We start from the raw sequence: 22,829 nt of genomic DNA on the forward strand, positions 1-22,829 counted from the left end.
AAATTCACATGCCATAATAATTATCTATCTATCACGGTTTGGTCTACAAACCTATCTATACCTTCCTATCTAACTTCAAACAAGCGCGAAATGCTTTTTAGTGCGAATAAAAGATGGACCAACAAGAATCTCGATGGTAGGTTCTTGATGCTTTAAAAAAATTGCATTGACATTCTATAAGGCAAAATCCCAAGCAAAATCCTATTTGCGTAAAGCTTGGCACACAATGTTTTATTTTTCTGTTCGAACTGCAAACTCAATGCCATTTACTTAAAAACGACCACCTGTACACTTTTTGATTAGGAATAGAATAGAATAGAATAGAATGTTTTTTTATTCATGTAAACTTTTTACAAGTGTTTATGAATAGCCAGGTAGTTTTAATTTACCACTGGTTCGGAACGCCGTTCCCACCGAGAAGAACCAGCAAGAAACTCGGCGGTTGCTCTTTTTAATTTTTCAATTTACAATGTTATTATACCGTACTATACAAGCCATTGCAGCCCCGTGCATTGCTGGAGCGAGTCAAATCCAAGCTTTTTTATCGTTTACATAGTCTGCGACTGTATAATGTGCTTTTTTTAGGAGCATACTTTTACCATATTTTTTAAACTTGTGTAAAGGCAAGTCTAAAATTGCTTGTGGCATTTTATTATAAAATATTACACTCATTCCCACAGATGACTTTCCCACCTTCCAGAGGCGGAGCGCAGGAGTAGCTAGCTTATTTTCGTTTCTAGTTTGCCTATCATGGAGATCACTGTTTTTTTTGTAACTGTGAATGTTTTGTCGTACAAAAATTATATTATTGTAAATATATTGGGAAGCTACTGTAAGAATACCTATTTCCTTAAATATCTCTCGTAGGGAATCGCGCGGTAACTAAGTAGGTCTCGTAGGTAACTAGGTATTTATCAATTGTAGAATAATACAAGATTAATGGTGATAATTAATTACGAACCTAAAATCAAAACCAAAGCTACGAGGGTTCCAAACGCGCCCAGGTCTGAGAAGAGCCCAGAACAAAGACGGGTACATCCTTTTAATTGTCTTCACCATTATCGCTAAAACTTACCTATTAGAACCATCAGGCATTCGCAGTTTGATTCAAGTCCATGAATTTATTATGATATAGGTAGGTATTTTATTTCTATTGTTTTGAGTTTGGTGAATAATAAAATACTTTTACTTTATTTCAATCTTATCTAAATTGACCCCGATTGATTTGAAGGTTTTCTGTCACAATTAAGTACGAAGTACTTAAGTCCTTAAAAATCCCGCGGGAACTCATTGTTTTTCCAGGATATACCTATCAAATACACTGAAGGGAGGACTATTCGATGTCTAGATGATGCTCGCAACTCCGTCCACGTGGATTTGAGTTTTTAAAATCCCGTGGTATCTCTTTGATTTTTTGGGATAAAAAGTAGCCGGTCCTCACAAAACTTCATCAAAATCGGTTAAACTGATGGGCCGTGAAAAGCTAGCAGACAGACTGATAGACACACTATCGCATATTTTATAAGTAATATTAGGAGGTATGGATGCGCCGTATCCCGAATGACGAACTATCGTCTAAACCTCTCGATAGGGGAGCCATACCAGCCATACCGTGATATGGTGCTTACCTTTTAGCTAAAAAAAACAGAATACTTACTTAGGTATAATAATTATGCAGTTGTGCACCCAGCTTTATGCGCGAGACAATGAGAAGAGGCGCGTGCGACCCGAGGCAATGACCCCAATCCGCGATTTAGCCGGTTCACTTTCGCCTTTGTTACGCAATTTCACCTTACCCGCTTACACTTGACCTCGCGGCGTCCGAGCTTGAATGAGCGCGGCCGCGGAGGTTCTACGGTGGGCTTTGACGCAATAACAATAGATTATGTAGGTTGCGTAAATGTGGCGAACTTTTTGCTTCTAAGGTCGGTTAAGGTAACTTTATTATGTACGGCGTCTTATTGATTTTTTAACCTATAGTAGTCTTCTATTGATTTTTGGACCTATAGTACGTGACAGATCGAGGTCGCAATCGAGGTGGGGACACCCCGCACAGCCCCCGCGCTAACCCGATGCGGGATAGCGCGGGTGTGCGGGGCGTCCCCCGCCTACCCCGATTGCTATCTCGACTTGTCGCGTAATATACAAGTTAGCCCATGACAACGATCTCACCCGGTGGTAAGTGGTGATGCAGTCAGCAGGTAGTCATAAAGCTATCCGAATAGCCAAATTTCAGCCCGATCTATCCAGTAGTTTGAGCTGTGCGTTGATAGACCAGTCAGTCAGTCAGTCAAGCGCCTTTTCCTTTTATATATTTAGATTATACTACTTTCTTATCTAATAGTTTATGAAACGGTTGCATAATAGAGGATATGAAAACACGAGTGTGAGTTTAAAAACTCACACTCGTGTTTCGTGTAGTCGAAGTTTTTATTATTAATATTAGTTTAGTGTTGTAATATAATACCTAGTTGTTCAAACAGTTTCATACACTACATTATCTCTCATATCTTAAAAATCTTGGTAACATAATTTGTTATAAGTTTTTCTTGATATTGCAGGTAAAAGGGTGGTAAAAGGTGTTAAAAATACCAGCATACGCTTCGAAAGTTGAAGTTAAAACTGCGCAATAAAATCTTTATGGTTATCATTTGATACAGGGCCGGCCCGTCCATAAAGGCGAACTGGGCAATCGCCTAGGGCGCTTGAATTCAGGGGGCAAACTAGGCAATCGCTCGAATTTGGGGGGGGGCGGTATTATGGCGAAGGTACGGGACACTGGACAGGTATGTTAAGCGGGAGTTGACACCTACCCATAGCACTAATCCCTAATATAGTACTACGTACCGTATAGTATAAAGCATTTAATCTACAAAATTGATGATGATGAAAAATCAAGCTCGCTTGACTCTGCCAATACTCTAGCGTGCCGTCCTCCTGAACAATAGAAAAGGCGTTCGGGATTGCAATCCTTAAATTTTGTTTACCTTAAAGTTTCATATCTTGAGAGTAAATTATTTATTTCAATGGTCATTTGTGTTTTATTTTTTCGCAAAAGTTGTCACAAGGGGCGCGAGTTCAGTAATAATTCGCCTAGGGCGACGATTTTGGTCAGGCCGGCCCTGATTTGTTATGTGATACAGGGGCCGAAGAAAGCGCACATAATGCGTAAAAAATGACTTCACGCGCCATTTTAGGTTCATGTTTCAAATTTCATGTCAAACGTACGATTATATTATAGTCCTTTGTTCAAAGGTGGACCGTACTTTTGACATAACAGTTGACCCATATAGTTGAAATGGCGCGTGAAAAGTTATTTTGTACGGACTATACTTTTCAACTTTCGTGACACGTGCTATAGAAACTTGTTTTGTCAAATTTTCCACAGCCTCTGGATACGACCCCATTCAAATCTGCATCGAAAACTGCGCTCAATGCAAGAAAATGTTTGGCGCGTGGTTCGAAGGGCCCCTATGCGCAGAATCCTGCCTAAAATTCAAAGGAAAACTGATTCCAGAATGCGAAGACTTCGCATCCATTGCCCAATTCATCAACAGACTTTGAAAAAATAACTGTCAAAAACACTTGTCTATGGAATATTGACTGAGAAATCTATTAACTGGCCCCTGGCCCATAATCTATTTCACGTGTGTTTGAAAGACTCATTTATTGAAATTACGACGTAGCAAAAGAAAACTAAACTTCTGGAAAATCGTAGAAAAATCTAACACTCATATTATACTAATAACAACCAATAGGTTTGATAACTAACAGCATTTTTTCACAGCGCCGAAAAGACCCATTTATGATAAGGAAAAAAAAGAGGGAATAATGCGTTTGCACATCGTAGAACGAGAGAACGCTAAGTGCTACATTTTCTAAAGAAATTCAATTATAAATACTAAGTACCGAACACGTAGAAAGGTAACTCTAGAGCTTGATAGAAAGAAGAAAGAAAGAAAAGACGTTTATTTACATAACTGTGCCACACGTCACATCTTAAAACTAAGAGCTAGCTCCGGCGCTTCTTCCACCTGATAACAAGCAAAAGAAGCGCCGGAACAAACTGTCATGTGTGGCACAACCCGAAAAAGGTTCCCAGCTTCAGCATTATGCTGTATGCCTTGTTGCACAAGAACATACAGCGCTGATTTTCAGCTGGTACCCTGAACCGTAATAAAAAGTAAAAAGACCTATAAATTAATACGTCACAAAACATACAATACAGCCTATAATTTCTACAATTGCATGTCAAGTTTCAACAAAGATATTTTAGTAATCCGAACCCCTATACCTATTGAAATAAAGCATAAAGTTTTCAGCCACTTCTATAGATTTCTCAGTCGTGTCAAACACATATTTATTATTATCTATGAAATACTCTTGTTTTTCGAAGTTTTCTTCGCAAACTTCGAACGTAACGCCAAAGCATTTACTACTTAATCTTTAATTAATTTTAGTAAAAAATTTTGTACTTATTTATACAGGGTGCTTAATATTATTTTAAGTATTATAAATAAAAGAAATAACCCTTTAACTTTTTTCATTTATTACAACCTTCAGTGTATTTTTAACCGACTTCAAAAAAAGAAGGAGGTTCTCAATTCTTCGGAATCTTTTTATTTGTTCTATAACACTTGAGGTCTTGACAAAATGAGACACCTAATTTGTTCCATAGGAGAATTGAGATTTTTCTTTTCTTAATTGGCTATTTAACTGCTATTTTTTTATTACTTTATTATAAAGTAGGATAAAAATAATGACGTTAACTAAAAAAACTAATTAAATCGATCAAATAACAAAAAAGTTATAAGCATTTAAATATTTCTGATTAGACAGAGATAGCGATATAGCATTTTGACGTCACACCTTACTAATGCCATAGTAGCTTCGAGCGGTTTCATACAAATTTTCTTTTTGCGAGAAAGGGATGGAAGGCCCTCCCACTGCAAAATTAAAATGCCTGTAACTTGGTAAATCTTTGTTGGATTTTACTTTGTTATTTTTTTTTCAGCGTACGTCATTATTTTTATCCTGTTTATAGAAAAGTAATCAGTCATATTTAACAAATTCAAAAGTAGGAAAATACCCAATTGTTCTGTAGAACAAAGTAAATAAACCTCTTTTTTCGTGGCGGAATGTCTTCAGGGTCACTTTTCACTAAACACAGTTTTAATATTAAATATCTAGTTGGAGTAATAACTAAAGTAATAATCGTCAATAATCACTGCTGTTGGTGTTATAGAACGGCAGTCAGTTGACCGGCACCTCTAGCGACGTCTCCACTGGCTCCGCGATAGATGGCGCTATTGATGCCGTTAATTCTACTGGAAATACAAATAAAAATATTTTATTCCATCGATGGGGGGGGGGGGGGGGGCCCTCACGCACGCAACGCACGCTTGAAACACGAAAAATTAGAGGTGCGTGCCCGGGATCGAGCCCCCAACCACTAGGCTATTTATAGGCACAGCTTTTTAATCTGATTTATTTTCGATGAATGGTATTTAACGAAAATAAAATAATAGGCAGCTTTAAATGAATCGAAAAAACTTACCATTTGGTGATTCGGTGGAAAATTCTGGCATGGACGTGTCCATGGCAGTTGCACTTGGCTCTTCTGTCGTTTCTAATGGGGGCAACTGAAATCAAAGAAAACATGATTTTTGAGTAAGTTACCATACTTCCCATAGCCCTGAGCTTATCCATACTTTTTATCCTGGAAAATTAGTATTTTCAATTTTCGAAGTAAGATAACTATATCAAGTGGGGTATCATATTATTATGAAAGGGCTTTACCTGTGCATTCTAAAACAGATTTTTAATTATTTTCATGCATCATAGTTTTTGAATTTAGAGCCTCAATAGCTCAACGGTTAAAGCGTGGACTGAAATCCGAAAGGTCGGCAGTTCGAACCCCGCCCGTTGCACTATTGTCGTACTTACTCCTACCACAAGCTTTACGCTTAGTTGGAGGGGAAACGGGAATTAAAAAACATCTATTTATATAAAGTCGAAAAAATACGACTGTAGTATGGAACCCTCGGTGCGCGAGCCTGAATCGCACTTAGCCGGTTTTTCTCTGATGCTCTCTGTAAATATTTAAAATATTAGTGGGAAGTTAAACATACCTCAGGCGCCATCCGGGGTACCCTCCCCGCTTGATATCGGACGCTAAAAGGCGCGCATTGCTCGTAATAGCTTATCACAAAGTCCGGGTAAGCCTGCCCCAGCTCGTGGCCCAGAACCACATCCACTTCAGTACAGCCATGCCTGGAAACATAATATTAAATTATGATCTTTGATGCTAAGCTTCGTAACAGACGTTAAGATGAAGACCTAATTTACAAAAAACCAAAGGCTTGATTTGCATATTCCACTGAAACAGACAATTTTTAGGGTTCCGTACCTCAAAAGGAAAAACGGGACCCTTATAAAAAGGGACGGAACATGAATTTTACATTTAAAGACTAAATTTTAGTGCACGCTACAAACGCTACGCATCGCAACTGGCAGCTAAAGTCACAAAGTTTGACAGCTCTAAATTAAACTTAAAACTGTCAAACTGTATCTGTGCCCTTTTCTAAATGCATTAGTAAGAAGAGGATGCGAATACTCTAAAATTTAAGTGTGCACAGAATCAGTACCAATAGTCCACTGTAGTGAAAAATTAAGTGTATTTGTAAATAATGTACCATTTGACCAAAAAGTAAAGTGTGCCGTGGAACAGTTGACCGGCCAGGATTTTCTCAGGCTGAAGACCTCTAGCCAAACCTCGAGGTTTCTCTATCTCCTATAATACAATAAACAAAGTCAATTATCAAAACTTATTTTTTTTTCACATAATTTTATAAAACAATAAAAATATAAAAAAAGGTACAAACGCATTTGCGCTGCGGTGTGCGACGCCTTGCTCCATACAAACTCATGAACTATATTAGCCACACCGCGTCGCTCAAGTGCGCTTTGCTCCATACAAACTAATATGAACTATATTTGCCGCATCACGCAGAGCAGTGCAAGTGCGTTTGGACCTTAACTGGTACAATGTATATCTTCACACAGACACTAGACATTTTTATGCCCATAAGCCGCGTCGTGAGTAGAGGCCCATGGAAAAGCTACTTTATCCATGGGCCTCCTCTCACGACGCGGCGAATAGAAGACTGCGAGCCGCGTGGACTGATACATGCAAGGAACGCTGTGAGGTGGGGTGAGATTATGGGGTGGTGGCTCCTGCAAATCTTCATCACTGGCACTGTTACCGTATCCCATGCTAGGCATATCTCCATTATTCAGCAACTAACTGAATGTTTCACTTAGTTACCTCGACTTTCTTTTTCTTTTCCCCTCGTTTAGCCCTCTTGCGAGTAGACAGTCCCTCCTCCTCCACCGGTGGCGCTGCTTCCCGCTCTCTCTTCAGCCGCGCTTCCTCGTACGCTGATATGAGCTCCGGACAGTCCAAGTTGTCTTCTGGCTCCCATGTGTTATCCTCACTGGAAATTACAGTTTACACTATACTAGCTTGTACTCGCGACTTTGTCCGCGTGAACTACACAAATTTCAAACCTCTATTTCACCCCCTTAGGGGTTAAATTTTCGAAAATAAGTCCAGAGTCCATATTATATTATTAAAGTATTACCATGTTGGTAAAACTTTCCAAAAATATTAAATTTGTTTAGTTGTTGTTTGTTGCTCTTGTAAAGTAACTTTGGCCCTTATCTATCAATGAAAGTTTCAATGATATAGCGCAATTCAAAGCACAACTAGCGCCATCTAGGCAAACACCACACTACTACAGCTTACTATCCTATTTTTTCTGTATTTTTTACTAGAATCTGGTAGTAGGAAAATGAATCTGCATGCCAAATTTCAGCCCAATCAGTGTTGCCGACTTAGTGGATTTACCACTAAAACTGGTGGTTTCGACCCCCCCCATTAGTGGCGAAATATTGGTTTTAGTGGTTAGTGGATTTTTCTAGTGGTTAAGTAGAATTCAGTTTCATAAATTATGGACGACATTTACACATTTAAATAAATAAAATTAATAAAATTGGTTATTTTTTTAACTTCTTAAGAAATATTTCATGAGCATTCGAGGTGTGCACTTTTGGATTTTCCATTTTTTTTACTTTACTGTGTAGGCAAAGTGATTCTTCAAAATGACGTGATTTCGATCGAACCATCCCGCTCGATAGATACGCGGGGATTTCGTGTAAAATGATTTTTTAGTAGTTAAGCTCGATAGACTATACACAGGGACACCGACTATTATAATAGTCGGGGATTTGAGAACTTCCTTCACAGAAAACTTTTTACATAATATGACTTCCTTCTTTTATGAAGTCGGTTAAAAATTGTTTAGTGGAAAATTTAGCGGATTTGAGAGTAAGGCCGTTTTTCGTTAGTGGTTTTCTGGTGGTTTTAGATGTTGAATCTGGTGGAGAGTTCATTTAACCGTTAGCAACACTGAGCCCAATCCGTCCAGTAGTTTGAGCTGTGCGTTGATAGATCAGTCAGTCAGTCAGTCACCTTTTCCTTTTATATATTTAGGTTATCAGGGACCATAATATATACCTACAAGTAATTGAATCTTCGTTATATGACGGAAGAATGTAGAAAAATCAAATGATATTTTGTAATCTGATCAGATATAAACTGACAGGAAGGGTACCGGATAACTATACTTTTACCGAAAATTGTTTAGAAACTTCTACATCCAACAAAACCTCACCTTTTACAGTGAGACTATTCCCAGATTTTTATTGACTATTAGGAACCTACTTAAATACCAATATTAAAGAGAAACAAGAACTCACTCGGAATAACCCTTCCACTTAAGCAAATATTCCACTCTTCCTTCCTTAATTCTTCGATCAAGAATCTTCTCCACCGAGAATTCTTCGTGTCTACCACTCGTCGGCCCTACACCAAGTTTATCAGTCTCCATAAGTATAGGTTGTACAGGTTCCATAGATGGATCGGTCGGTGGGAATGGGTTTAGTGAATCCGTTTTTACCTAAAACACAATATATTTACAATTATTTTAAAACAATTTTAAACTTGCACAGCAGAACATCACAAGAATTTGTAGTGCTTGTCTCATTCTGATGAAAAAGAAAAATATACTTAAATAAAAATGTTTGAATAAATTAACTCACCTATTGGTAGAAAAACAAACAAAGAAAACAAATTCAAATCTACCTCCTTATATACACTAAATACAATTAAATCGAAGCAAATAAGTAATTAATACTAAAAATATCAGCTAGGCTAGCTTTTTTTTTTTTTTTTTTTTTTTTTAATTTATTTTACGGCCCTGGATAACAGTCCTTTAAGGCCTTAGACTAGCTTTATCCATCAAAAACACAGACCACAGACACAGACCTGCAACCAGTATATAAAATGTACTCTGTGCCTGCAACCAGCACAGAGTACATTGAATATAAGACCAGTAAGAGAGTCAACGAGAATATAATCACGATATGGTTTTAAGAGAGTAAGATCAAAAACTAAACTAAACCACCACAGATTACTATTCACTATATACTAGTCTCCTATAGATCACCTAGAGATAGGTATAGGTAAACCACCGTAGATAGAGTAATAAAGGTAGATGCAGGAACGTTTGCTTTCTCATTCGCACTAAAAAGAGAGCACAGATAAAGTTTCAAGAATACATACAAAAAGTTGCAAAACAAACTTTACGAATTCGTTGCGTAATTGTATTTCTCATTAGTTATTTACTTGTTTTCACATAAAAAACGTTTAATACAAATATTGTTGTCAGTTAATACAAATATTGACTACTAAACAATGGTAATAATTAATTGTCGTGTTATTCATCGTTACGTCGTGCTATCGCTATCTCATACGCGGTTACACAGTACCTACTTACATCTACCTATTATTCTATCTACGAGCAAAACCAAACGTAAGTACCTAGTGATTATATTGTATAGTAGATAATCTATGGTAAATGTATTCTGTGGCTTCGCCTCGCCTGCCTGTTTTAATGTTTATTGTTTATATCATTTATATCACTATCACAGAGTAGGTACTTTTTACATAAGGAAAATCACTATTTTCTAATTCATATGAGACGTGGTGATTATATTATTCTCTTTGCAAATGAGTTTACTTATTAATTTTAAATGTATAGCATTTCAGAAATTGGGCGAGAGGTGGAATTTAAATCCGTATCTTCTCTAAATTTCAGATATATTCAGGAAATCGAAGATGACGGAAACAACCCCCTTTAACACTAGCACAGCATTTTGTGCTAAATGTGGCTCCATACTTCCTCTGTTGCAAGAATTTGGTTCGGTCCAATGTTATGCATGCAAAGCTATTTATGACCCTAATAGTGAGTAAAGAGGACCTATAGTACCTAGGTACCCTATTCAAATGCTAAAAGGTGCGGTTCTAACTTCATTAACAAAACTTAGTTATGTTGTATCAATACTAACTAGACGTCTTGTGAGTGTACTTAGGAGTAGTGTCAAGTTATGCCTATTAGGATTTGAATAGGTACTACCTAATAGCAAAACAGTAAGTAAATAAATTTAACATATTTACTCAGAATTTAATGGTAGTCTAGTAGTAGTCCTGTGTCCATCGTTCATTCTCTGCTATTCAATCATTCAAGTATTGGTTAGTGCCACAACCCAGGTCATTTGCACACGTGGCATTTGTGACTTGGCCAGCGTGGTAGACTATGGCCAAAAACCCTTCTCACTCTGAGAGGAGACCCGTGCTCTGTAGTGAGCCGGCGATGGGTTGATCATGATGATGTACTAAGTATAAAGTTAGTCCTCTGTGTCGTATTCATCATTGCTTAGTGTTGTGACCCCTTTTCATTATTCACAATAATGATAGGAGTTTTCTATGGATAATGCGGTGGGATCGCAGGTCCACATAAGACTAACTAAGAGACTAGGTAATATAGACAGAATGATGTTAGTCTAAACCTTCTCACTCTTAGAGGAGACCGGAGGTGACAGCAAATTTGTAGAGCGTTGTCCCTGTCGTTGAGACAGACAACACGTCACATGTATGAGTGACAGAGACAATGCTCTACAAAGCCGAAATGTCATTCTAAAGGCTGATGTACATTACTTTCGGCCGCGTACTGTAAGGGTGCCAACATTCATATTTTTATAATGTACCGTTTTCTAACATTTTTCAGGCTTCGCCAACATAAAGTTCAACTACACAATACACTTCAACACAGTATCAGCTATCAACACAGATAACATACTTAACATGGACAATCCTGAAGGGCCAGTGGTGGAGAGGAAATGCCCAAAGTGTGGCAACGATAGAATGTCCTACGCAACATTACAGTTGAGGTCGGCTGATGAAGGACAAACTGTGTTCTATACTTGTGTTTCTTGCAAGTGAGTAAAATATTTGAAAAATTACATGGTCTCCCATTGACTTATAATACTGGGTATAGATGAGGGCTCACAACAAATTGACATCGTTCAAGTGGCCTGGTTTGCAGACATATACACATTTATGTTTCTTATAAGTCTCGCAAATTGATAATGCGCGTGGCCGCCATTTTAGTGATGTCAGCACTAGACTGAAGTTTCGAGCTGATGGTATATTTTTACTTAAATATACGTCAAAATGACGTCATTTCGATGTTAATGAGACATGGTTCCAGCGTAATAGCAATTTGCGGGACTTGTATTACGAACTGAAGAAAAAAGTTCTATAACATCAACAACTTCAGTTTATTATAAATCTTAATACTTGAACATAAAGTTTAATAACGATTGCTAAATATTTATATTTAAGACATTATGGAAATATTATAATTAAAAGTTGTAACTCTTCTAATTAACAACTTTATCCACTACTAAGTAGATAAAGTAATTTCCCAAACAAACGAAAAGGGAAATCTAACGTGTGACTGTTTATTAACAATAAGAAAATATTATTAAAATATGTTCATTTTACGTTTTCAGGTTTAAGGAAACTGAAAATTCATGAAAGGCGCCATTTAGTGACCAATTTTGTATGTATAGTAGATATATTGTAGAAATAAAATTAAAATAAAGCTATTTTTATACTTAATCAAAGTTTAATTCTATGATTCGCCTCAATACATAATATATGCCCATAGGCTTGAAACCATACAGAGGCAGTTTCTTAAATACTTAGCTTTTAAAGACTTTAAAAAATTTAATAGTTATGAGGAAGCGTGTACTCACTACGGTATCGGCTCACTGGAACATAGAAGGGAACAATGTGATATGTTGTTACTGCAAGCAATTTTAACCGGCTCAATCGATTGTCCTAGCTTACTCTCAGCCTTTTCATTTAATGCTCAACCTTCAAGAACGCGTCACACGCGCCTTCTAAATGTTCCCAAATCTAACTCAAATTATGCGCGAAATTCTATAATTCCACGCTTGGTACGTACTTATAACAATCAGTTCGCTGAGTTTGACTTATTTTACCTATCAAACAATAAATTTAAAAAGGAATTAAGAAACTATCATCGTAAAACAAAAAAAAAAGTAGCTAACATCTAAATATGCATGCAATCATACACTCCCATTTACACACACACACACATGCACACACGCTCACACATACTCATAAGCACACACTCACACACGCATACACACACACATACAATCATACACACACTGTTGTAATTTTATTTTATTATTGTATATACCTACATTTATTCTAACTCTATTCTGTTAAAATAGTTTAATTATAATTTTAAGTAATCTCTTTTTGCCTTCTGTTATACCTAGATTTAAATTTAAATAATAATTATGTATTTACGCTGTTGATTACTTTCAAATAAACAAAATAAAATAAATAAAATAAGATAGCTCCTCAAAATATTAAAAAAAAACACTTTAATGAAGATAGGTATTGTGTATTTGGAATTGCAGAGGGACTTTTAGGGTTCTGTACCTCAAAAAGAAAAAAAGGAATCCTTATAGAATCACTTCCTTGTCGGTCTGCCTCTCTGTTGTGTCCGCAGAGAAAAAGCAACCAAACCCTATATAAGGTACTTAAGTTCTTCCCGTTGACCTAGAATCATGAAAAGCAGGTAGGTAGGTTTCAAAGTACAAGGAAAGGAAAAATCCGAAAAGTAAAATGTGTACACGAAGAAATAGTTTACTAAATCACATAAAATTTAATTATTATCAACATGTTTTATATGGGTCCCAGACCTGAAATAAAATTATTTTATTTATTTTTATTTATTTATTTATATAGATGGCGCTGCCCGTCATTAAATTGCAGTATTGCACATAAGTGTTATTATCTTGTAGGATGGTACGGAACCATTCGTGTGCGAGTTCGATGTAGTCCGCACTTGACTGGTTTTTTAAGACATTATTTTCCTGAAAGTTTTAAAACACAATACATCTTGTTTTCGAAACTTGTTATTAATATGAATGCCGTGCCTCGGAAAGCACGACGCTGCAACTGGTACAATAATATATTAACAACTAAGTATAGTGCATTCAATATTAACTGGCGTGTTTCCACTTGAGACCGTCATTACTCAAGTCATTAGCAATAACAATAGGATTACATTCGACATGCCACGTAAACAATAGGGGTTATACAGCAAACACTCATAGAGTCCATTTATTTTTAAAGGAGCCAGTTCAACCTTTTATATATTATTTTGTTGCAAACCAACCAGTGTTGATACTTTTGATTTCACCCGCCATGACTTAATCCTATTGTTATTGCTAATGATGGTCTCAAGTGGAAAGACGCCAGTTAATATTGAATGCACTATACCTACAGGCTACAATACTCCTCTACAATATCTTTAAAGTAGGACGGAAGTGTTTGACATTTTATGGCACTGCAGAATATTGCTTGTTGCGACCACATATGAAACTGGTTCCTAAAGAAATATCCACAAAAGCCACAATAGGATGACGTGCGCGACTACCGTATTTTACATCCTAATACAGGGTGTATTAGATGTTGTTGACCTTTTATGGCACTTGTCGTGAAGTGAGTACATAATATGAAACTGTTTCTTAAAGAAATCTTCATGAAATATCCATCCAAAAGCAACAACAGGATGGCGTGTGCGACAGCTGTATTTTATATCCTTATACAGGATGCATTAGTTGTTAGTGACATTTTATGGCACTTGTCGTGAAGTGAGCACATAATATGAAACTGTTTCTTAAAGAAATCTTCATGAAATATCCATCCAAAAGCAACAACAGGATGGCGTGCGCGACAGCTGTATTTTATATCCTTATACAGGATGCATTAGTTGTTAGTGACATTTTATGGCACTTGTCGTGAAGTGAGCACATAATAAGAAACTGTTTCTTAAAGAAATCTTCATGAACTAGCCATTCAGAAGCAACAACAGGATGGCGTGCGCGACAGCTGTATTTTATATCCTTATACAGATGCATTAGTTGTTAGTGACATTTTATGGCACTTGTCGTGAAGTGAGCACATAATAAGAAACTGTTTCTTAAAGAAATCTTCATGAACTAGCCATTCAGAAGCAACAACAGGATGGCGTGCGCGACAGCTGTATTTTATATCCTTATACAGGATGCATTAGTTGTTAGCAGTGGCGTGCACAGAGTTTGAAGCCAGGGTAAGCATTAGTAAGATAGGCCTTAGATACACCTTATAGAGACCTGCTGAACGGCAGGTCATAAAGACAAATGAGCACTGGTCATTTCAACTAGGGTAAGCAGTACTTTTATGCCTCTATGAATTGCACGCCACTGGTTGTTAGTGACATAATATGGCACTTGTCGTGAAGTGAGCACATAATAAGAAACTGTTTCTTAAAGAAATCTTCATGAACTAGCCATTCAGAAGCAACAACAGGAAGGCGTGCGCGACAGCTGTATTTTACATTCTTTTACAGGATGCATTAGTTGTTATTGACATTTTATGGAACTTGTCGTGAAGTGAGCACATAATATGAAACTATTTGCTCGTTATCACTACAGAGCATATGGGCCTCCCCTCAGAATGAGACAGGTATAGGCCATAGTCCATCACGCTGGTCAAATGCGGATAGGTAGGATTTGTTACAAATAGATCGATAAATCATCTACTGTTCAGGTTTAAAAACAGAGCTCACTGTAGGTGCGGCTTGCGTACTTTGCGCTTCCGTCCGAGCGAGCGTCGAAAGTTCTCAATATTTTCCCATATAAACGGAACACCCTGTATGGTGGGTACAAAATGGCCCTCTCATTCATGAGGAGCGTGACCCCGGGCTCCATGAGATAATGTTGATTTAAAGCTGATTACAAACTCGACGTTTTTCTACTATAGAATGCTATGCTGTAGCAGAATCTAAATATATAAAAGGAAAAGGTGACTGACTGACTGATCTATCAAAATAGGGGTTTGAAATTTTTGTAGTCCACGCGGACGAAGTCGCTAGCATAAGCTAGTTAATAATAATTTACCTACTATAGTTGATGCCCGTTACTTAGACCCCGTGAATTTAGGTTAATTAATTGCGTAGACGAACTGAACCGATTTTGATGAAAGGCAGATAAGCTTGCATTATGTAGGCGGCAAAAAAACTTACATATTTTTATTGCAGAAAATCAAAGATTTCTCGTGGGGTTTTTAAAACATAAATCCACGCGAATGAATCGCGTGTGACTATTGAATCGGTTTTGACTTGACTTATGCGAAAAAACCGCATAAGTTAAGTTTTTCAAACATGCTTTTTATGCTTACTCATAGGTAGATGTAAAAACCCTGAATAAAACTACGTAACTTAATACATTCCTTGTAAAGTTAAAACAATCAAATCAAATATATTATATTCAGCCCAAAAAAGTCCTTCGAAATTAGTTTGCTTTTGAATGAAACAGTTTTTCAAGTAGTACTTAGAAATTCTTTGCAGTTTTTATTAAGTCCTTAAAAATTATAATCGAGTGACTTATGCGGTTTTTGAAATGACCCATTCAATTGGGTATTTGACTACTTACATCAAAAATAAATTATTTCTCGGCATTTTCTCGGTGATCATTAAATAGAGGGTCTTCTAAAATACGTAAAATCCACGATCTTTATTATTTTTAAGTGTAATAACAATTTTAAATTATCGATTAAACTAAAAAAGTACTTACGCCATTATGAGGTGACATCACATTCCAGTATTACATAGAATACATACATAGAATTCATACCAAGTGCGCGTTTGGACGTTTGATAAAAAGTTACTGATTTGACTAGTTGTCAGAAATCGTATTGCAAGTTTGCGAGTTTTGTTCAACCCTGGCCCAGTTCAGGCGCGGCCAACGCGAATTACAACCGCTCAGTTTATAGCAGGCCTTAGGTATTCCTATTCTAAACTTGGTAGGGCAGTATTTATTGATATTTCGCCCGGGGCACGGCGGAGATTGAAAACCCCCGTTACAAAGTGCTTTGTCTAATACGTCGCACATTGGAAGCCGAGAACGGGAGACGTGTACCTAGGTACGTCTAAAGATGATTATGCGTAAAAAATTACTTTTCACGCGCCATTTTGACTTTATGTCAAATGTCAAAAGTACGATTTTAGTAGGTAGGTACTTATTTTAAAGGTGAACCGTACTTTTGGACAGTCATGTTAAAAGTAGAAGTCAACTGTGAAGGTGACCCATAGAGTTAAAATGGCGCGTGAGAAGTCATTTTGTACGGACTATACCTGCCTAAACCTACTCGTAAGTAGGTATTAAGGAGGTTAAATAGGTAGGTACCTAAGTAAGCGGTATTGTTAGTACAAAAAATGTATAAAATAGATGTAGGGCGGGGCAATTTACGGAAGTTAATACACGATAAGTAATTTTTTTTACTTAGGTCACTGACATAGGCCAAAGTCCAAACGCTCCAAACAAAAAGTAAGTAGAAGTGGTGGGCCTTGCTTGTCGTAGGAGTGATTGCCGTTGGGGCCGGAAAATCAAATAGTGGAGACTGCGTACCTAAGTGCGTAGTGTTTGCCGTGTGGCGTCATCCAGCAAGAGATGCGACGTCGCTCGTCCTTGCGATGCGACGTCCTACCGCGAGTATTGGGAAAGGAAGAGCCTGATCTTCGGACCCTTGAATATTATGAGGCTGAGGTCTCAACCACTAAGCTAATCCACCGCCTCTTGTATTGATATGTCAAACCACGAGTTTGACCGGTGCAAACTCAATAGATTTATTTTAACACTCAAGTCACGAAAGCTCAGGCTCACTTCTAAAGTTACACTTGAACTCTAGCCAGTAGCCTTATTTTATAGCAAAAAGCCACGGTCTATGATGACCCTAACGCTACAATCTACGGTAGCTTAATAGCTTATACCCCCTATAAACTATGATGATACAGTTATACTAGATAAGAGGACCCTAAAATGTTACAAAGTAACAATGACATCATAAAAGCAAATTTTCTCACTAAAACAATTGCCCTAGTTTCGTATAGGCAAATTATGTGAACATTCTTTTCTTCTGGGAAGTCAAACATCGAGGTGTAAGCTTTCAACATACTTGTTATCGGTTATATTACACGTTGTAAGAGGGTACAGTTCTTGCAATTCACGAAGGCGGGTGGCTCATGCTAGTGTTTAAGTCGTATCTGTATAAGTGAGGTACACTGAATGTGTGCGTTTGCGAGCGCTTGCTCGCGACTCATTGGTCCGACATGCACGCACACTTATCTACGCAATGCCTGCGTATCCGACGTAACCACAAGTGAAGTCCACTCGTCTTCGTGAATTGCAAGAACTGTACCTTACTAACTAGGGTTTTCACTTTTTCAGCCGGTAACTTCAATACAATCATAATATGGATTTGAGACATGGTCGCTAACTATGGGCCTCATAAGAAATCTCAGAGTCACTCAGCGGAGAGCGTTGTAGAGAGCTATGCTTAGAGTTTCTCTACGTGATCCAATCAGAAATGAGGAGCAGACATAGCTCGACGGGTCGCAATGGTAAAGTGGCAATAGTTTGAAAAACCGATAGACGTCGTGTTGGGGTCCGAAGGTGCTACATTCTACAATGATGACCATGCGGATAGTGCAGCTTGTGCAGCGTAGAATAAACTCCCACTAGGTAGACAAACAAATCAAACGAGTCGCAGCGAGCCGCTGGATTCAGGTGGCGCAAGACCGTTGCATGTGGATGTCGCTGCAAGATACCTATGTCCAGGAGTGGACGTCCATTGATTAATAATGATAATGGTAATCACAAGTTTCGCAATCGACCTGCTGCAGAGAAGCTGCATCATCATTATTACAATTTCAACTGTCGTGATTGCCTGAATTCATCTTATTTTTGTTACAACAATGCATTGTAGCAAGTGAGCGAGTGTCGCCCAATCAGAGAGGTGATTGCGATCGTCACACTGTAGCTGTACTACCGCGGTAGGGCCCCTGAAGCTATTGCGACTGTCACACTATGCTTAGCTGTCAATCTACCGCGGCAGGCCTCTAGAGTCTAGACAAACCTGCCGGTTCATTCACAACTTCACAAGTGAGTGAAAATTTCCCGTTTCATATTCGGCACGCGCTTCCGCCAAAGTTATACGCATTTTTTTCAGTAGGTACACGGTAAGAGACGGATGCAACTTGTACAATAACTTACTTCTTTTTTTTACATGTTAGAAAGAGATGGAAGCAATTTTTTGACGTGATCGCGGCTCGAGATGAGGCGGTAATTAATTTGATCAGTCGGTGTAAGTATCTCGTGCTGCGTTGCGGTTAGTGGAGATGTTAGTCGATAGTTCTGCGGTATCGATATTTAGGTCACGATAAGAATGTTATTTGTGAAACAAACATGGTTTATAATTCAACTAGATGACTATTATTTCACTTAGTGCAACACAAGTTCTACCTCTGCATGATATCTTTTTATTGTAAAACGGTATTGATGTTTTAGCTTTATTAAATTGACCTTATTTTAAAGTTATTAATCAGTAGTAACTACCTAGAGAACAAGTACATTATAATTTTTTCAACGTTAAATAGTTTGAGGAACTAATTACATAGTTGATACCTTGGAGGGAAATACATAAAATGCATCTTTTTCTACCTGATTAATTATATCTACAACTTTAAAATTAAGTCAATAAACAGTGTGGCTATCAGAGTTTATAAATTTATTAAATAGATCCAGTACAATGTAACAAATTCCCATGACGGTTTTTCTCAGAGAGTGACAGTAAACCTAATACACTCATCAACAATAACATGCCCATCTCATATTTCAATCTTTCGATGTAAGGTCACATAATCGACACATGATATCGCGGTTCATACACTATCGATATCGATACCTCACCTGTCACTAACCGCGGGGGTCGGGCGGCAGGTGCAGGCAGACGCGGCGGCGCGCCAGTCTCCCGCGGCCCTCGCATCGCACACACGTCGCGACATCGACTACTATCGACACACCCCGACACGTGCGTCGCACAACCCTATTTTGAACGTTCCAATTTCAAAGTGTTGTCAAAGTGGCACGGGATTTTTTCTATACGCAAATCGGTAAGTTTTGATACTTGATACTTTGGTTTAATTATTAATTTCGTATTGATTATTCTTAACGGAGATTTTAACTGTGTCAGTGTGGCATGTCTTATTAATTTTTTTTCTTAAACTTTCGGCTCGTACGACTGTTTATAAAATTGTTTATGTATAACTGTGGGAACGTTGATATCGTTTGTTGAAGATAAGAGCTACGATAGGCGGTCCGCTTGATGTCGGCACAAAAGACATCAACGCGCTACGTCCGTGTCAATAATAGGACGCGCTTTTTACGTTTTTTCTTTTACAACATTCACTTGGGAATTACTAGTGTGACTTGCTCTTTTGGTGTGAGTATCGCACTTTGTTTAAATAAAACTTTCATTCTTGTGTTTTAATACGTTTTATGATATGTAGAGTCAGGCGGAATGGAGTTTCCATTTTGTTGTAGGTAGGTAGAGCTGTTGTAGTGGACTAAAAAGATTTTTAAATTGTTTGTATATATACGGACATATTACATTTTAACAGATAATCTGAAAAAATAATAATGAAGAAAATATTTTAGCTTTTAATCCGTTTCAAAAATTGCTGTTTGAATAATTGGAATTTTCACTCTTCTTTGAGGTATGAGGTTAAAATATAAGGTAGGTATATCTGTAAGATTGAAGTATGAAGGAAGATGAAGAGCTTCTGAGTCTTTTTACGGTTAGGAATTTGAAAGGTCCGGGTTCTGATCCGTACAAATGTCTTGAATAAAATTGATTCACCTGTAGTAAGTACTTAGTATTTATGCAAAATATTCTCAATAACTCAGTGGTTTAGGGGATGGGATTCGAGACGTAGCTTAGGGAACTAATTCAAACAGGTAGGTATCCACCTAGTTGCTTAATTCATAGCCTATAAGTATCTTACACTACTAAAACAGTTTTTAAGCATAAGTAATATTTTTTAAATAATTTTAAAGCTTAGTTGGAAGGGGAAAAGGAAATATAATACTTACCTATTATATTAATAAGCTTAACAGGATTTGCAATTTTAAATTAGATTTTTAAAGATGTTGATAACCTATATAGGATTGAAAACCTAAAAATTAACTTTAACTTTCAAATTCACTCACAAGTTATTGGGAATGGTTCAGACTCGTATTTAATTTCATGTTAGGAATAATATTTCAATATTTAATTTTATAATATGAATAGCATAAACAGTTTATAATGAAATTCCGATACGAAAATAATGAATTATGTAGAACCGTAGAACAACCGGACTATGAAGTTTGGGAATTCAATGTCCATAAAATATTATAATTAGAGAAAGCGGGCGCGATGGTTGGTCCTTGATTAGCGGTGAATATTTTACATAATTATTGATGGTTGTCTAACTTCTAGCTGTAAGCTTTTGGTGGAATATGTTTTGTCTTAGGTACCTACAAGACCTACTAGACTTGTACAAAAAAACCCGGCCAAGTGCGAGTCAGGCTCGCGCAACGAGGGTTTCGTAATACAGTCGTATTTTTTCGTCGTTTTGCATGATAATTCAAAAACTATTTCGACTAATATTATAAAGGCGAAAGTTTGTATGTGTGTGTGTGTGTGTGTTGGGTTGGTGTGTGTATGTTTGTTACTCCTTCACGCAAAAACTACTAGACGGATTTAGCTGAAATTTAGAATGGAGATAGATTATATCCTGTATTAACACATAGGGTACTTTTAGGTAGTTAGGTATATAGATTTCATTATCAACTCCATCATTAACTCATCGCTGGCCAACTTCTGAGCACTGGTCTCCTCTCAGAATGACAAGGGTTTAGGTCATAGTCTACCACGCTGGACAAGTATGGATTGGTAGACTTTACACACCTTCGAGAACATTATGGAGAACTCTCAGGTATGCAGGTTTCCTTACAATGTTTTCTTTCACCTTTAAAGCAAGTGCTATATTTAAATTGCTTAAAAAACACATAGCTCCGGAAAGTAAGAGGTGCCCGGGATCGAACCCCGAACGTTCCAAATAAAACGCCGACATCTTAACCATTTGGCTATCACCACCATGATGATGTACCTACCTATGTAGATTGTAGAAGATCGGTATCAAGAAAAATCAACTTGTTTAATTATTTAATTTATTCTCATTGTTCGTTTGAAGTCCCAACATTCGAAATTGATTGAAGCCCATTTAATTGGACTTTTGCAACAAACGTGACACTAAGTGAGAGCCACTAAAAGGATTTTGAAAAATAAGATAAAAATGATCGAGGTACCTCTACACACGTCGACGCGGACGGGCTGTTTAATGCAATAAGTAGCCTTAGGCCGACCGCACCTTGGATGCGTTTTCGTACGAATTTGATTCGTGCGAACACGCACGAACAATCCCAGCCATCCAAGTAGGTAGGATTATGGGAGCGCGTAGATTGGGTGCGAGTTACTCGTAGTCGTACTTATACGTGCGTGTAGTTCTGACGACCAAACATTCTGAACTTGTTGGGATTTTTAAATACACTGTCGTACGTTGAACATAAACAATGATTGTAAGAAAATTGATTAACTTGGTATGCTAAGACAAATATTTGTGGGCTTCCAATTATGATGAAATTATGAAAGCTTCATTAAAGCTATCACTGCCTGTTTGACGGAGAAAAACGTACACCTACTTATTCAGTGTGCGTAGGCACTGCGTGTTGAGGAAGAAAAACGTATTCAGTGTGCTTACTCAATTCGTACGACCAGTATTCATACGCTTACGTACCTACGATACAAATTCGCGTCCAAAGTGCGGTTAACCTTATTTTGCGGCGTATTTGATTTGATAAGACCTTAAAGGAGATCGCACATTGCTTTTTGCAGTTTAAGTTGTGAAGTTAAACGAAGTAGGAACAAAGTATATTTGCATTCTTAGAGCGATCAGGAACTCATCTGAGCCGAACCTGTAAATACACGGATATAAAAAAACCCGGACCGGATTTGGATATTGCTTACGCATTTATCCGATCTCTGATCCAAATCCAAGCTATTCAGTAGACATTTTTGACATAACTACGTCATACATTACGTCCGGTTTGAATCCGAGGCACATCCGAGATATTCTCACGAATGACGGAGAGATATTGGATGACGGAAGTCGGATATAGTGCGTAAGTGATAATTAATTACATAAACTTAAAACTAAATCTACGAGGGTTCCAAACGCACCCAGTGAGAATTTCGGCGACTCTTGCACTACTTTTTCTCGCGTTGTATACGATCACTTTTATGCCGTACGAAGTACAAAGCTACCATTAATTATTATTTAAGAGTCATTCGAGAATGTTAGTTGTCTTTTGTCAATCAAGCTCGAAGGTTTAGGGAT

General features: G+C 37.5%; 3 protein-coding genes across 4 annotated transcripts in view; 2 read left to right on the plus strand and 1 right to left on the minus strand.

The window, feature by feature from the left end:
* Positions 1 to 4,538: 4,538 nt before the first annotated feature.
* LOC117985713 (chromobox protein homolog 1-like) lies at positions 4,539 to 9,282 on the minus strand. Of its 2 annotated transcripts, none has more exons than XM_069501519.1 (7): positions 9,163 to 9,282; positions 8,821 to 9,020; positions 7,328 to 7,496; positions 6,696 to 6,793; positions 6,132 to 6,273; positions 5,558 to 5,642; positions 4,539 to 5,324 (listed from the first exon to the last, which is right to left on the minus strand). In XM_069501519.1, the coding sequence occupies exons 2-7, from the start codon at positions 8,973 to 8,975 to the stop codon at positions 5,254 to 5,256; spliced, it is 720 nt and encodes a 239-aa protein (XP_069357620.1). In that variant the 5' UTR covers positions 8,976 to 9,020; positions 9,163 to 9,282; the 3' UTR covers positions 4,539 to 5,253. The 2 variants fall into 2 exon arrangements, with proteins under 2 accessions (XP_069357620.1, XP_034828367.1); XM_034972476.2 differs by having other exon boundaries at positions 4,539 to 5,327.
* An 837-nt stretch (positions 9,283 to 10,119) lies between these two features.
* On the plus strand, positions 10,120 to 12,081 carry Polr1H (RNA polymerase I subunit RpI12). Its single transcript, XM_034972477.2, has 3 exons — positions 10,120 to 10,367; positions 11,190 to 11,400; positions 11,977 to 12,081. The coding sequence occupies exons 1-3, from the start codon at positions 10,241 to 10,243 to the stop codon at positions 11,999 to 12,001; spliced, it is 363 nt and encodes a 120-aa protein (XP_034828368.1). The 5' UTR covers positions 10,120 to 10,240; the 3' UTR covers positions 12,002 to 12,081.
* Positions 12,082 to 19,367: 7,286 nt separating this feature from the next.
* The window catches only part of m (miniature), a 111,527-nt gene continuing 108,065 nt past the window's right edge, over positions 19,368 to 22,829 (plus strand). The window contains exon 1 of the mRNA XM_034972474.2: positions 19,368 to 19,502. The gene's annotated coding sequence lies outside the window, so the exon portion shown is untranslated. The remainder of the gene's footprint in view (positions 19,503 to 22,829) is intronic.

Source organism: Maniola hyperantus, chromosome 10 (genome assembly GCF_902806685.2).
Source record: "Maniola hyperantus chromosome 10, iAphHyp1.2, whole genome shotgun sequence".
NCBI classification, from domain to species: Eukaryota; Metazoa; Arthropoda; class Insecta; order Lepidoptera; family Nymphalidae; genus Maniola; species Maniola hyperantus.